The sequence below is a fragment of the Olea europaea genome, chromosome 1 (assembly GCF_002742605.1).
Source record: "Olea europaea var. sylvestris chromosome 1, O_europaea_v1, whole genome shotgun sequence".
Classification (NCBI taxonomy): Eukaryota; Viridiplantae; Streptophyta; class Magnoliopsida; order Lamiales; family Oleaceae; genus Olea; species Olea europaea.
Window position 1 is genome coordinate 2186901 of NC_036237.1, and position 17562 is coordinate 2204462.

Sequence of the window (17562 nt, forward strand, 5' to 3'; positions counted from 1 at the left end):
TCAACATCCATTTCCAGGATCGAAACACCCATTTTTTTCCTTATTTTCTTCGAACTTTTCCTCAAAAGTTTCATAAATTTTCATTAATGGAGACTAAAACAATGCAAGAAGAAATTATATTCAGATCAAAGCTCCCTGATATTTACATCCCGAAACACCTCCCTTTGCATTCATATTGCTTTGAGAACATTTCCCAGTTCAGTTCACGTCCATGTTTGATCAATGGCGCCACCAATGAGGTCTACACTTACGCGGAAGTCGAGCTTATATCGCGAAAAGTGGCTTCCGGGCTTAACAAGATTGGCATACAACAAGGTGAAACCATCATGATTTTACTTCCTAATTCACCCGAATTTGTATTCGCTTTCCTTGGTGCTTCGTATCGTGGCGCCTTATCTACTATGGCCAACCCGTTTTTCAAGCCGGCCGAGGTCGTGAAGCAAGCGAAGGCGTCGAACGCTAAGCTTATAATAACACAAGGATGTTATGTGGAAAAAGTTAAAGAGTTTGCATTAGAGAATGGTGTGAAAGTAATGTGTATTGACGAGCCACCGGAAGGCTGCCTGCCGTTTTCGGACCTAACTAAGGCCGACGAAAATAACATGCCGGCTGTTAAGATCAACCCCGACGACGTGGTGGCGCTGCCGTATTCCTCCGGGACGACTGGGCTGCCGAAGGGTGTTATGCTTACACATAAGGGACTTGTGACAAGTGTGGCTCAACAAGTTGATGGGGAAAATCCAAATTTGTACATCCATAGTGAGGATGTAATGCTGTGTGTTTTGCCACTTTTTCACATATATTCATTGAATTCTGTGCTGCTGTGTGGATTAAGAGTTGGTGCAGCAATTTTGATTATGCAGAAATTTGATTTTGCCGTTTTCTGACCTAACTAAGGCCGACGAAAATAACATGCCGGCTGTTAAGATCAACCCCGACGACGTGGTGGCTCTGCCGTATTCCTCCGGGACGACTGGGCTGCCGAAGGGTGTTATGCTTACACATAAGGGACTTGTGACAAGTGTGGCTCAACAAGTTGATGGGGAAAATCCAAATTTGTACATCCATAGTGAGGATGTAATGCTGTGTGTTTTGCCTCTTTTTCACATATATTCATTGAATTCTGTGCTGCTGTGTGGATTAAGAGTTGGTGCAGCAATTTTGATTATGCAGAAATTTGATATTGTTCCCTTTCTAGAGTTGATACAAAAGTATAAAGTGACGATTGGACCCTTTGTGCCACCCATTGTTTTGGCCATTGCTAAGAGTCCACTAGTTGATAAGTATGATCTTTCGTCGGTCCGTACGGTGATGTCCGGGGCTGCGCCGCTGGGCCGGGAGCTTGAAGACGCTGTTAGGAGCAAGTTTGCGAAAGCCAAACTTGGTCAGGTATAATACTTTCGTTACGTATTGTGTAAAATATATATTTTTAACTCTTAAATAAGGAAGATGTTCACGAAAACATGATTAATTTTCTAGGTAACTCTTTTTTCTTTATAAGCACAATTTGAAATGAAAATTTACTTATAAGAGATAATGTGAATTGAACTGCAGGGTTATGGAATGACTGAGGCAGGGCCGGTTCTGGCAATGTGCTTGGCTTTTGCCAAAGAACCCTTTGAAATTAAATCGGGGGCATGTGGGACTGTTGTTAGAAATGCTGAGCGATAAGTATGATCTTTCGTCGGTCCGTACGGTGATGTCCGGGGCTGCGCCGCTGGGCCGGGAGCTTGAAGACGCTGTTAGGAGCAAGTTTTCGAAAGCCAAACTTGGTCAGGTATAATACTTTCGTTACGTATTGCGTAAAATATATATTTTTAACTCTTAAATAAGGAAGATGTTCACGAAAACATGATTAATATTCTAGGTAACTCTTTTTTCTTTATAAGCACAATTTGAAATGAAAATTTACTTATAAGAGATAATGTGAATTGAACTGCAGGGTTATGGAATGACTGAGGCAGGGCCAGTTCTGGCAATGTGCTTGGCTTTTGCCAAAGAACCCTTTGAAATTAAATCGGGGGCATGTGGGACTGTTGTTAGAAATGCTGAGATGAAAATTGTAGACACTGAAACCGCTGCATCTTTGGGACGTAATGAGCCCGGAGAAATTTGCATTAGAGGCGACCAAATCATGAAAGGTATGTCCACTCGATATTAATCAAATCATCAATAGTTATAACATAATTTTGATTTACGTTGCTTTTTAAAATAGATTGTGGTCTGATTATACGTCCATGTGAACATGTGTTGTTGTGTACAAGAAGAATGTGGATGTTTCGATCATCCTCCTCATAGGCGGATCTAGGGATGGGCCGGGCTGTGGTAGAGCCTGTCCCTTTGGCCCAAATGCGAATTAAAAAGAAAAGTAAAAAAAATAATAATAAAAAAAAAAATTATGTGTGATCAATTTTTTCTGGCGTGTCTCGAATAATTTTTCGGATCCGCCACTAATCCTCCTTCACCATATTCTTAGTTCTTGGACAACAATTTTTACCCAACCAATTATTGAATTATCAACAAAGTGATTTGTGAGTCACACATCAATTGGTAAAAGACTAAAAGTATTGTGAAAAATGTGGAGTAGGCGGCCTTGCACTAATAAGATATCAACATAAATATTTTTGGTTTTTAGTCTAAATTAGCTTACCTACCCAAGGGTAAAGTGCAAGAAACAATTTTTTTTTTTTTTTTTTTTTTAAGTTTAATAAAACGTTTACATAATTCGACAAGAATATAAGTTGGCGGGGATGGAAAAAAGAAGAAGCAAATAATAACAAAATCTAATACGTACGGACTTCCTTGTAATTTCAATTAAAATGTATTCTTCGTGTGCCACATGATTAAGATGCTTATTCACAAATTCAAAACTCGACTGTTTGAACAATATCTTGGCAGTATATTTTGGTCGCACAACTAAAAGTTAGAAAACCAACTTCCTCATTTCTAAACATTGGCAGCCGGGCCCATATCCAAGCTATGATTTCATATGTACTATTCGCTTTAGGAGTGTTCATATCTATTCTATTTTTCACATATTTCTCTACGTCTCATAAGATTCGAACTTAAGATCTCTGCATTTTGAGAGACTTAAGTTGAATCTTGATATAAATTGAACGCAAAAGAAAGTCCCGAAAGGTAAATTGAACAAAGGTTCTCTCATAGCGAATAGCATGTATGAGCTAACAGCTTAATCACGGAGATTTAGTCATTACAATGAATACTTCAATTTTCCCTTTTCTTGACTTTTACAAACATGCAATAAGTACAATAACATCTACGATTGAAAAATTCGTCCACAGTGTCCTTTCGATGACAGATTTTTCCATCGCTTTTTCTTGAAGCACGTGTTTTCTCCATCTGATAACCTCGTACATGATTTTTCAGGTTATCTAAATGATCCAGAGGCCACAGAAAGAACAATAGACAAGGAAGGGTGGTTACACACAGGTGATATAGGGTTAATTGATGCTGATGATGAGCTTTTCATCGTTGATCGCTTGAAGGAGATTATCAAATACAAAGGTTTCCAAGTTGCACCAGCTGAAATTGAAGCCCTTTTACTCAACCACCCCAATATTTCAGATGCAGCAGTTGTCCCGTATGTTCTCTGTTTCAGTATAAATTTTCTTATTTTAATTATTATAATTTAAAATTTTGGATTATAATTGATATTATATACTTATTTATCAGAATGAAAGATGAGGAAGCAGGAGAAGTCCCAGTTGCTTTTGTTGTGAAATCAAATGCCTCCACCATTAGTGAGGATGAAATCAAGCAATTTGTTTCAAAACAGGTCCGTTCATTTAAAAGCTTAAACTGTTATTCATTTGGTATGATAAATAATGACAAGTTAATTTGGTACGATAAACAAGACATGATAACTGACAAATCTTATCGCATATTTATCTACTTTAGTATTCTCATACAGTTCCTAAATGTTTTATCAGCACATTGTTTGAAATGAAAAATTAGCTTTTTGTGATTCTATTGGCAATAATCCGTCAAAGGGAGGAAGTCACTAAATTGAAAGCTTCGCTTGCTTGTTCTAACGTTTGTTGAGATGTAAGAAATATTTGAGTAATCTAATAGGTTGTGATGATCAACAGGTGGTTTTCTACAAAAGAGTGAACCGTGTATTCTTCATTGATGCCATTCCCAAGTCTCCGTCAGGCAAAATATTGAGGAAGGACTTGAGAGCAAGATTAGCCGTTGGTGTTCCCAATTGAGTCTCCCGTCTGTCCAGCCCGGTCCGGCCAGCATACTAGCTATAAGTGAATAACACAAGCTAAATTTGCATCATATCTCTATTAATTTGTTATTTGTTGCCCATCTTGCAAAGACAATAAATGCTTGTAAATTTATATATATGTGTTGCGGATATGAACTGTTACTCCTCATATATAAAGCTTCCAATGAAAGTCACGTGGAGACACTACATGTAGACATCTAGCAGTCAACCAAGTCAAAATAAAAAAAAAAAAATGTAAGAACAACTCTATAGCTGAAGTGCTATCTCCATCCAGGGTACATTTGTTGAAGCGCTTCCTCCTAGAAGCCGATCCTTTTCATATCCGAAGCTTTTCTTCTTAAAGCCGAGGTGCTTGCTATCTTTATGCATGTTTGATGCGTATCTTTAGGAATGATCAATGTAACGCTTGTATTAATAAGTGTCAAACATGTCAATCTAGGAGTGTAGGGCGGCTGATCCCTTGTCAATGTAATTAATGTGCGACAGAGTGATGTGAGATTTCGGTTATTAGATGAAGCCACGTGGATCTGATTCAGTGGTGACCACTTCGGCTTGAACGTTATAAATAGCAACTCTTGTAACATTATATTGGATTGGAAAACATATATACAAACTTTATATGCTTATTATTACATTTTTCCTCTCTTGTTATTCATTTGTGCTTGAGTTTGGATTACATAAACTTTGGTATAGTTTTTCGTGATTGTGTTTGTTCACTCTCATATTCGATCTTATCGTCGGTGCTCGAACGGTTACATCTTGCGTCCGACCAAATTTTCAGTCCCAACGTGTTGGAATTTGCTCACGTGGGAAAAAGCCATTGGAACATGCCCAAAAACTGGAGCCCACCCTCCAATAGGAGAGCGCCATGTTTTTGGCCCTGTCCCAAAAGCAAGACTGCTCACGTGGACATGAGTGGGCACCAAGATCTGTTGGCACAATTTTTGAAGTCAACATGTACTATAAAGGCAAGATTTAAGCAAAACCCTCCATTACTGTTAAGATGCACATTTATATTGTGATTTTTAAACTTTTTTGGCTTGATCTTTTAACAGCAAAAACCGAACATTATTTTTGTTTTTTCTAATAAAATCCCTGCATAGATAGATTACTGTTCATACAGAAAACAAAACAAAATATTTTGTTACTTTTCAAACAAAATAAATTATTTGATATATTTTATATAATTAATTTTTAAAATCATTTTTAAATTTGGGTTTTGATTGGAAAAGACCAAACAATTTGTTTATGCAATTAAAATTATTTAGCAATTGAAATTGTGGATTTATATGAATATTTATTGTATGAAACTTTATTCTAAAATTGTTGTTAAAGGCGAGAGAAAAATATTTACTTTTAGTTATATTTTCCAAACGTTCTAAAATAGGCTGGTTTATTACATCAAATTAAATTTAACAGGTAATTTTTTTATAAATCGGTGAAAATGAAAGTTAAATTCAAGATCATTGATTATAGTTCTAAACTCATGCCAAAGTCTGGGCCTATGCCTCTAGTGAATCTTATGAAAGGCCCATTGGGCCTCCATTCTATGCTTATGCTGCTTATAAGTAAAAGTGGGCACGTTTCAGCTCAATCCAATTCCAAAGAGAACCTTGTAATACCGAGTATTAGTGGATATTTTGAAAATGAAACAATTGATTCCATCTTTAATTATGGAGTCAAACTGTTCTATTCTGATTCTAGTTTAGTCGGATTCAATTCAAGTTCCCAAATTCACTAATTGATGCAAATGAGTTTCTACCTGTACAAGTTTTCAATCTATAATTATTTATGTATCTTAATACTCTAATTTTTCATTACGATGATTTATACTAATGCTAATAACCTCTTTCTTTCTTTTTCTTTTTTTTTTTTTAAAATTTAACTGAGGTTGGCTTGAATGAAATTTTAAAAAACAAAAATTCCAATCTCATTTCATTTTCTTTTGACTCTGAGGGATTGACAATGTCAACTTAGAAACGATGAAAGGAATTCGAACCTCTTATAAATCTAAACTTACATCTATGAAATTTAACGAGTACATTTGTCTGAATTTTTAAATGACACCATAACAAATTGACAAGTATTTTCAAAATTTATTAGGAATGGCAATGGGGTGAGTTCAGGTAGTGTAGGTTCCTCCGCCCCTCACCTTGTCAGACATTTTCCTGCCTCGTTACTTGTTTAAGGCAAGGCGGGATGGGACAGTGCCTTTACCCTTTTTTTAGTTCATTTTATTGCCACCATTCATTAAAGTCAGATAATAATATAGTTATTAAAATTTTTAATTAATTAATTTATTTTTAAAAGTTAAATTATTCGAATATATTTCGTAAACTAAGGTTTTTATTGTTTACCATATTTCTTAGGTAATATTAGTCGTCATCTTCTATGAAAATTAATGAAATTTCGTGGAGTTTTTCATTTAAAATATTGAATTCTTAAAAAAAAATTAATAGGGCTGGGCGGTGGTTACTCGCACCCACCCCGAATATCTGATTAAGTGGGTAATTCTTGCCCCGTTTTAAGCAGGACCTCGGGGTATCAGGTTTGACGGGTTTTTTTTGTCATCCCTAAAATTTACACACAATTTGGTGCTCTCATATTATTCGAACATTAAATAGATGTCAAAGTTATTTCAATTATTGTGTAATAAATTCAGAAGGTCCAATAAAAAATTCGATGACATAATAATATTTAATTTATTTGCTCTATTTCATTTCGAATTAGTTATTTAAATGGTCACTGAACTTATCGAGAGTTACTACTTAATAATTGAATTTAAAAATATATCTTACGGTTACTAAACTTTTTCTAATGTTACTACTTTATAACGGAACTTAAAAATGTATTTAAAGACTGAACTATGCGCCTTCTTACTTATCAATCACTTAAATGAAAAAAATTGTTAGGTTCAACAAACGACGTTAGCTTGAGTGATTAATGGGTAATATGGTACATAATTTAGTGTCCATTAAGATATATTTTTAAGTTCAGTTACTAAGTAGTAGGACTTCACATAGTTCAGTGGCCATTAAGATAAATTTGTAAGTTCAATTATTAAATAGTAACAATTTCTTTTTTTCCCCCCCCCCCCCCCCTTTCAAATCAACGTGAAAAAAGAAAATGAAGTAAATGAAGGAAAAAAAAAAGAAACTCAAATCAACCTCGGTTATTTTGGCACTAATTCAAACTTTTTTGTATTTTTATTTAATTTATCTACATCAATTTATTTTAGTTTTCCTATTGTATCTCTTTTAGGCTTCTTATGCAAGTTTGAGATACGATGAATTGATATCAATTAATCCGAAAATCAAATGTATTTCTCATCGTTGGCAAAGAGAAGTAAGAGAAGCCAAAGAAAAAAAAACTGCAACAGGAAATAGCCAATGAATTGAACAATTCGATAATTCAAGTGAATGAGGCAATAGTTGCTGATGATGGGAATATGCTAGTCGGGGATTTAATGACTTTGCAGATTATTTAAAGCTAATGTAGCATCATGTATCCTCCATTTCGGTAGCAAAACTTTCAATTGAAGACTAATTGACGTCAGGTAGGATAGTGATTATCCTATTGGCTTGTTGTAGCAGACGATTTGCAAGAAAGAAACGAAAGAAAAAGGCCAAAAAACCAGAGAAAATACTATGAAATCAACTCAATATTATTAGTAATACAGAATGACCAAAATTAACCCACAAACCGAGTTAAATAGCTGCAAAATACGAAATTATAGGAAAATTACCAAAAATGGCAAAATCCAGAAATTACACCATAATAAAAGATTAAATAAAAGAAGTAGGCTGCCAAAAATTTGGCCCAAAGAAAAAAAAAACTGCAACAGGAAATAGCCAATGAACTAAACAATTCGATAATTCAAGTGAATGAGGCAATAGTTGTTGATGATGGGGATATGCTAGTCGAGGATTTAATGACTTTGCAGATTATTGAAAGCTAATGTAGCATCGTGTATCCTCCATTTCGGTAGCAAAACTTTCAATTGAAGACTAATTGACGTCGGGTAAGATAGTGATTATCCTATTGGTTTGTTGTAGCAGATGATTCGCAAGAAAGAAACGAAAGAAAAAAGCCAAAAAATCAGAGAAAATACTATGAAATCAACTCAATATTATTAGTAAAGCAGAATGACCAAAATTAACTCACAAGCCGAGTTAAATAGCTGCAAAATACGAAATTATAGGAAAATTACCAAAAATAGCAAAATCCAGAAATTACACCATAATAAAAGATTAAATAAAAGAAGTAGGCTGCCAAAAATTTGGCCCAAAGAAAAAAAAAACTGCAACAGGAAATAGCCAATGAACTAAACAATTCGATAATTCAAGTGAATGAGGCAATAGTTGTTGATGATGGGGATATGCTAGTCGAGGATTTAATGACTTTGCAGATTATTGAAAGCTAATGTAGCATCGTGTATCCTCCATTTCGGTAGCAAAACTTTCAATTGAAGACTAATTGACGTCGGGTAAGATAGTGATTATCCTATTGGTTTGTTGTAGCAGATGATTCGCAAGAAAGAAACGAAAGAAAAAAGCCAAAAAATCAGAGAAAATACTATGAAATCAACTCAATATTATTAGTAAAGCAGAATGACCAAAATTAACTCACAAGCCGAGTTAAATAGCTGCAAAATACGAAATTATAGGAAAATTACCAAAAATAGCAAAATCCAGAAATTACACCATAATAAAAGATTAAGTAAAAGAAGTAGGCTGCCAAAAATTTGGCCCAAAGAAAAAAAAACTGCAACAGGAAATAGCCAATGAACTGAACAATTCGATAATTCAAGTGAATGAGGCAATAGTTGCTGATGATGGGGATATGCTAGTCGGGGATTTAATGACTTTGCAGATTATTTAAAGCTAATGTAGCATCGTGTATCCTCCATTTCGGTAGCAAAACTTTCAATTGAAGACTACTTGACGTCAGGTAGAATAGTGATTATCCTATTGGCTTGTTGTAGTAGATAATTCGCAAGAAAGAAACGAAAGAAAAAGGCCAAAAAATCAGAGAAAATACTATGAAATCAACTCAATATTATTAGTAAAGCAAAACGACCAAAATTAACCCACAAACCGAGTTAAATAGCTGCAAAATACGAAATTATAGGAAAATTACCAAAAATGGCAAAATCCAGAAATTACACCATAATAAAAGATTAAGTAAAAGAAGTAGGCTGCCAAAAATTTGGCTCAATTCGAGTTTTCTAACATATGGGAAAAGAGAAACGAAATATTACCATAAATAGCAAAAAATAACTAAAATTTTGAATTTTGGAAAGGAAAGCAGTGGATTTTGCACTCGAAATTGACGCCCATCGAGTATAGCTGGGTAGCCACGACGTGCGCGCCGAAGAGAGCTTTTCGGATTTTGATCATAATAGTGATTCTGATAACCGTAGTCAAAATTATGGTCAAATTACCAAAAGACATGTCAAATTCCCCCAATTAAGTAAATAATTGCGATTCACTTCCCATCTTTGCGCCGATCCGCCATCTCATGATATCTCAGCGCCATCATCGTGTTATCTAACAAATCAGCATCACTCGACTCGGATCCTCCTGCATCAGTCGCCCTAGGTTGGAAAGAACTCGCCCTCGAGTTCACAGCAGTTTTATCGGACTCCACAAAACAAGGACTTAGGTGTTTCACATTGAAGACGTCAAAGGTCCTCAAATGGCCAGGGAGGCGCAACCTGTAAGCATTATCATTGATCTTCTGCAGCACTTTACAAGGTCCAATCTTCCGCTCCTTTAGCTTATTGTACTCCCTAGCTAGAAAACGATCATGAGTTAATACTACCCAAATAAAATCACCAACATCAAACAATACCTGGCACCGATGACTATCTGCCTAAGCCTTGTACTTAGTATTAATATCCTATATGGACAGCTTCACCTGCTCATGGATACTCCGAAGATGCTCAACCATCTCATCAGCTTTGTTATTGAAGCGACCCAGACGTGGAATTGGAGCCAAATCAAGTACCTCGGATGGGTTCCGACCATAGACAATTTCAAAAGGACTCAATCCGGTGGTTCTATTCCTCGATCGGTTATAAGCAAACTCTGCTTGAGGTAATGCCAAATCTCACTGCTTCGATTTTGTCCCTGCCGAGCTTCTCAAAAGATTTCCCAAACTCCGATTCACCACCCTGGTCTGACCATCTGTTTGGGGATGTATGCACTGCTAAAATTCAACTTCGTTCCAAGTTTCTCCCATAAACTCCTATAGAAATGACTCATAAACTTAGTGTCACGGTCAAAAGTAATTGACCGTGGAACACCATGTAAACGCACAATCTCTCTGAAATAAAGATGAGCCATCCGAGTGGCATCCATTGTCTTCCGGTAAGCCACAAAATGAGCCATCTTTGAAAATCTGTCAACCACAACAAGAATGGAATCCATCGCCCGCTGTTTACGAGGTAAGCCCAAGACAAAATCCATGCTGACATCAAACCAAGGAGCTTCAGGTATGGGTAACGGCGTGTACAATCCAGCATTAGTAAGAGCTCCTTTAGACCGCTGACATATATAACACCGCTCCACATAATGCGCCACATCACTGCTCAACTTGGGCTAGTATTAATCAAAAAAGACCAATGCCAATGTCTTGTCTCGTCCAAAATGTCATTCGTTATGAAGTTCACTAATAATCTGCTGCCTTAGTGAACAATCCGGAATGCATAACTGCAATCCATGAAATAGGTAACCATTATGTAAAACAAAATCATGTCGGTGATTATCAGTTACCTCCCGAATTATCTTCCCAAATGAAGAATCTGCAGCATACATATCAGGAAATGCCTCAAATCCGACAATCTTGGTGCTCATGGTGGTGAGGACTAATGTGTGACGGCTTAATGTATTCGCTACTCGATTCAAACTCCCTGCTTGATGCCTTAGTGTGAAAGCAAACTCCTGCAAATACGCCACCCACTTTGCATGTCGCCTACTCAGCTTGTGCTGACCATTGATGTACTTCAAGGCCTCATGATCAGTAACAAGGATGAACTCCATCTGTACCAGGTAATGACGCCAATGCTTCAAAGTCTGAACTATGACATAGAACTCCAGGTCATAAGTGAAATAATTTTTCTTTGATCCCGATAGCTTTTCACTGAAAAAGGCTACTGGACGTCCCTCCTGACTCAGAACACCACCAATACCAACTCCAGACGCATCACAGTTTACCTCGAACACCTTCTCAAAGTTCGAAAGTGCCAAGACTGGGGTCTCCGTCATCTTCTGCTTAACCAACTAAAAGCTAGCCTCTGTCTCCTTGGTCCACTGAAAATCACGCCCTTTAAGGCACTCTGTGATAAGAGCAATCAAGGTACTGAAATTTTTGATGAACCGGTGATAGAAGGATGCCAATCCATGGAAACTCCTGACATCGTGCAAAGTTTTTGGCTTGGGCCAATTCAAAACTGCCTCAATTTTGGATTGATCTACATGAACACCATCAGTAGACACAACAAAACCCAAAAAAGTTACAGAAGTTGTAAAGAAAGAACACTTATTCTAATTGATGAATAAGCGCTTCGTCCTCATTACATCAAAGACAGCACGAAGATGATTAAAATGTGACTCCCATGTCGGATTATAAATAAGTATGTCGTCAAAATAGACTACTACAAACTTCCCCATGAAAGGCCATAAAACCTGATGCATAAACCTCAAAAAAGTGCTAGGTGCGTTGGATAGTCCAAAGGGCATGACCATCCACTCGTACAATCCATGCTGTGTCTTGAACGAGGTCTTCCACTCATCTCCAGGCCCGATTCTGATATGGTGGTATCCGCTTTTAAGGTCAATTTTTAAGAAGAGCTTAGAATCGGATAATTGATCCAATATGTCGTCCAAGCGGGGAATTGGAAACCTGTACTTCACTGTAATCCTGTTAATTATCTTGCTGTCAACACACATACGCCACGACCCATCTTTCTTCGGCACTAGTAAAGCAAGAACTGCACAAGGACTCATACTATCACAAATGTAGCCCTTTTCCAATAATTCTACCACCCTGTCGCTGCAACTCTTCAGCTTCCTTAGGACTGAGGCGATATGTTGGTCGGTTTGGTAGATTCGACCCCGAAATAAGATCGATCTAATGTTGAATGTCTCTCATAGGTGGTAATCCTGGAGGAAGATCCTCCAGCATCAAGTCATAAAACTCCATTAGTAGTTGTTGCACTTCTGCTGGTAATTCCGAATCCACATTCGCTGCACTATTTTCACGAGGCATTAAAGCATACACTATTTTTTCACACCCAACCTCAACCAAGGACCTGGACATAGAAAGTAGATCGGTGTTATTAACTACTGGGGTAGGGATGTTTTTTTCCCTGCGAGATGCCAAAATAATTTTTTTCCCTTTGATGCCAAGAGAATAAGTATTCTTCCGCCCATCATGGATAACGCTGCGATCATACTTCCAAGGTCGTCCCAACAAAACATGACACGTGTCCATTGATACCACATCAAACTAGGCATTATCAAAATATTTTTTTCCAATCGAAAAAGACACTAAGCACCGTTTTTCTACCGTTGCATCACTGCCTTTATTCAGCTAAGACAATTTGTATGGTTTGGGATGACAATCCATCTTCAGTTGCAGTTTCTCGATAGCCTCTTCAAACATTACATTCTCACAATTGCCACTATCAATTATCAGCTTGCAGACTCTATTAGCAACTGTGTAGGTTGTGTGGAAAACGTTGGCCCTCAACCAATCGTCCCCTGAATCGCCCTTGGGAGTCAGCAGGCTCTTTTGAACGACCAGGGTCTCCTGGTCATCTCCATATTGCACATCCTCATCTTTACCATTATCATACATAGGCTCCCCAACTTCCTCGAACTCCTCTATCCTATCCTCCTCAATCAGAATATTTTTATTCTTCTGACCAGCAGGCTTCCTGTAATCAGTCACCCTATACCCCTATTCACCACACCCGAAACACTTAATACTTGAGCTGGAATTGTCCCGCTCTGGCTGATAAGCAGGACGAGATTCTTGAGGGCGAACTGGTTGACTACTTTCACCTCTGACCACTGGCCTCCTACTCTATTGTTTCTCCACTGCAAGTGCCCGTTGATATGCCTCAGAAATCATCCACAATGAATGAAAGCTGAAAACATCCTGCAGGGGTTGCCTTAATCCCCCCCAAATACCGTGCTACCATTTGCTCCTCCATCTCAGATAAATCATTCTGAGCCACCAGCTGATAAAATTCCTCAGTATAATCATTGACTGATCTTGCGCCTTGCCTCAGTGAATGGAGCCTCTAAAACAAGGTTTGAGTATAGCCGAAAGAGAGGAAGTGCCCTTTCATCTTCTTCTTCATCTTCTCCCAGTCCGTAATTTTGGATTTTCCTTGTCGCTCCCATGTCCGCTTCAACTGTTTCCACCATGCAGATGCTCTACCTTTAAGTTTGATGGCGAACAGTTTTACTTTGACATGATCTGGAACCTCCTTATATTCAAAAATTCGCTCCACTTTATTCAGTCAATCAATAAAGCCTTCAGCCTGCAATGTATCAGAAAACTCGGGCAGATCCACATGACGATCCTCCTGTCCACGATGCTCCCAAACTCGAGCACGATGGTGGTACAAGTTTTCGAAAATGGTATCGGAATCGTGACCCTCCACATCATGATTACCGAACTCCTGCTCCGCCAAACGTTGGGTTAACTCCGCAACTTGTCTCTGCAAATCTTCAATCGTCACATCCTGAATATTACGATCACGGTGTGGGACTTTCTCAATTGGAACCTGCCCTCGACGACCACGACCACGACCACGTCCACCAACCATTATAACTGATGGAATTTATCTTCCAAGAAGATGTTGACGCTCTGATACCAACTGACGCCGTGTAGGATAGTGATTATCCTATTAGTTTGTTATAGCATATAGCAGATGATTCGCAAGAAATAAACGAAAGAAAAATGCCCAAAAATCAAAGAAAATACTCTGGAATCAACTCAATATTATTAATAATGCAGAATGACCAAAATTAACCCACAAGCCGGGTTAAATAGCTGCAAAATACAAAATTATAGGAAAATTATCAAAAAGATAAAATCTCAAAATTACACCAGAATAAACTATTAAGTAAAAGAAGTAGGTTGCCAAAAATTTGGCTCAATTCGAGTTTTCTAACATATGGAAAAAGGGAAACGAAATATTACCATAAATAGCAAAAAATAACTTAACATTGAATTTTGGAAAGGAAAACAGCAAATTTTGGGCTCAAAATTGACGTCCATCAAGTATAGTTGGGTGGCCACGACGTGCGCGTCGAAGAGAGCTTTCCAGATTGAGGTCATAATAACGATTCTGATAACCGTAGCCAAAGTTATGGCCAAATTACCAAAGATGTGTCGAATTCCCCCAATTAAAGAAATAATTGTGATTCACTTCCTATCTTTGCGCTGATCCGCCATCTCATGGTATCTCAGTGCCATCATCGTGTTATCAGACAAATTAGCATCACTCGACTCGAATCCTCCTGCATCATTAATTCACCCATTTATTTCAGAATGGACATCAGAAAAAGTTTTATTTTTCATTGATTTATAAGTCTCTAATTTTCTATTTCCTCTTTGAGATCGATTTGAGGAACTTAATAATTGAATTTAAAAATGTAATTCAATGATCACTAAACTATGTCAAGTGTTATTACTTAATAACTGAACATAAAAATGCATCTCGATAGTCACTGAATATACCAAGTGTTATTACATAATAAATTGAAGTTAAAAATTTATTTCAATGTTCATTAAATTATGCATCATGTTATTCATTCATTACTAAAGTCGACGTGGTTTGTTGAACCTAACGAATTTTTTCACGTAAGTGATGGATAGGGTAACATTATGTATAGTTCAGTGATAATTTAAATACATTTTTAAGTTCAATTATTAAGTAATAATACTTGACAAAATTTAGTGACCATTCAAATAATTAACCTATTTCATTTCAGCCCAAATTTCTAAATTTCTAACCAAACAAAACACAAATAATAAATATTGTATTAATTACATGGTTCCTAGACATGAACGTGTTATTATTTTTCTCATATAAAATAGTCATCATTTAATTTGATATTACTTCCAAGTCGATTAACTTACTCTGCAATATCTGCGTTATCCAACAACTATTTTCCATTATATATATGATTGGTTCTAATAAATCTTTCTTAGAACTCTAGTTTAAATTGGTATGATGAGTAATCCAAGATCCCTCTAAAGTTTCATTTTGATTCTCTTTCGTACTCGTACTCTTAAAAACTCATAAATTTTGCACCGATAATTTTGTTCCTTGCAATGACTTAATTGGAGAGGTTCTTAACAACTTAGCAATTCGATCCTTTGTTCAAGTTGAGATTACTACTAATTCATGAAATAGTAAGATAACACTAAACAATTAAATATTTTAAAATAATTAAATTAGAATGATTGTGGGCTAGTGGTATAGAGAGATGTTTGAACAAAAATTAAGTAGGACCCTAGCAGAGATCACAAATGTTAGGTACAAAGTGGCTTCGAGACCCGAAAAGTTATCTTAGTGACTTGTTTGGCACTAACGCTTGTTGAACTTGACGAAGTAATAACGATATTCTCGTCTCCTACTCTATCTTTATTTGAAAATACAATATGTTATAAGAACATGCTTAATTTTGATAATTTTGTCTGTTGTCTTGTTTTATCTAACAAACGAAGCACGTTCTAAACTTTGGCTTTTTATGATGTTTGATATTTAAAATTAATTTGAAAACATGATGTGAGATTAATGTAAGGGGGTTTCTAAATAATTCTAACAGTAGCGATGCCCAGAAATTTAATTGAATAATATTACTAATTCAACTGGAAAATTGTTCTAACTCGTCAATTTTTTCCTGTCAGAATTTTTATTTTATATAATACCATTTTATTGAAATGTCCTTTAGGCAATTTACACAAAATTAACAAGCGGGGAATGATATATTTCTTTATAGCAATGTCTATACTACATAATGAAGAGATATAATGAAAATATTTTATTTTAACATCACAATTTATTAATAAATGAATATATTTAATTGCATTAAATGTACCTAATTATATTTCGTGGTCAAATTTATTTCTCTAAATTTTGTATTCTTATCCTTAACCTTTTATTAATTACTATATATTTTCAATAATGATGACTTTCATCCAAAAATTTTATTAGCGTGCTTTAAAATGAGGGATAAATATTTGATTGCAATTATTTTTCATTTATTTTTTGCTTATATAAAATTCAAGGGATAAATGAACATTTTTACTCTCTTATTAATTGAAAATTGGGACAAAAACTATCATTATGGAAGTCGTATGTACTAATTAATGAAAAAATAATGCAATGGAAAAAGTTGGGGACATAAGCGTGACACATTTCATGCATTTACATGTGGTGCATTTACAAAAAAATTGGCATATTCAGTGGCTGCAACATTTCAATGCAACGACGGTCTTTAATCTTTGTTCATGGTCAAATTTTTTTGGTTGCATTTTTCGTATTTAACTTTCAATTAATTAGAACATCTTGTTTTTTAAAACAATTTCTATCCAAATATTTCGTAAGGATTGCTTTAAAATGAAGGATAAATATTTTGTTTTATATATATATAAAACTAATAAAAAGTTGAGATAAATAATGGCATAAAGTATAAATTGAGGATACAAGTACGATAATAGTTTAAAACTATATGATTGGCGACCAATCTTTTTCAGTGGCTCGTACCTACACTTTGATTAGGCCACGTGGCCAGGCGGCTACCGACACTTAGCAAAACCAATATGTATAATAGACCAAATTATTAAACATGAATTTCAATAATATATGATTTGGCAACACGAGTCACACGACATTTAAATAATTATTTTTTTTAAAATATCACAATTTTTTTTTTTTTTTTTATTTTTTGTAAAAGTTACCACTGGTGAATTACTTGTTGAAATATGATTGAGTTGGTGATGCCTTTTGGTCCTTAGATACAATTAAAAAATAGAGATATCCTTAGACGTTAATACATGTACATTTATATAATATATTTTTTTCACCACCATATATTCAATATATGGATCAATGTAATTATTAACTTTTCTCTTTATTACACATTTGGGAGCTGGTTCAGTTCGAGGAACTATATCGAAATTGGAAAGCAATTCGTCATAAATTGCTATTGGCTCTTCAAAATTAAATTTATGATTCTTTTTTTTTTTTGTTTTTGTTTTTTTCTTTTTGTTTTACATCCCTT

The 17562-nt window shown here is 35.8% G+C and overlaps 1 protein-coding gene across 4 annotated transcripts; it reads left to right on the forward strand.

The window, feature by feature from the left end:
* LOC111412792 (4-coumarate--CoA ligase 1) lies at positions 1-4471 on the forward strand. Of its 4 annotated transcripts, none has more exons than XM_023043764.1 (6): positions 1-632; positions 928-1389; positions 1943-2141; positions 3388-3601; positions 3694-3796; positions 4110-4471. In XM_023043764.1, exons 1-6 carry the CDS (start codon positions 87-89, stop codon positions 4227-4229), a joined length of 1644 nt encoding a protein of 547 aa, XP_022899532.1. In that variant the 5' UTR covers positions 1-86; the 3' UTR covers positions 4230-4471. The 4 variants fall into 4 exon arrangements, with proteins under 4 accessions (XP_022899532.1, XP_022841408.1, XP_022899485.1 ...); XM_022985640.1 differs by having other exon boundaries at positions 1-611; positions 898-1389; XM_023043717.1 differs by having other exon boundaries at positions 1-587; positions 898-1389.
* Positions 4472-17562: the final 13091 nt, after the last annotated feature.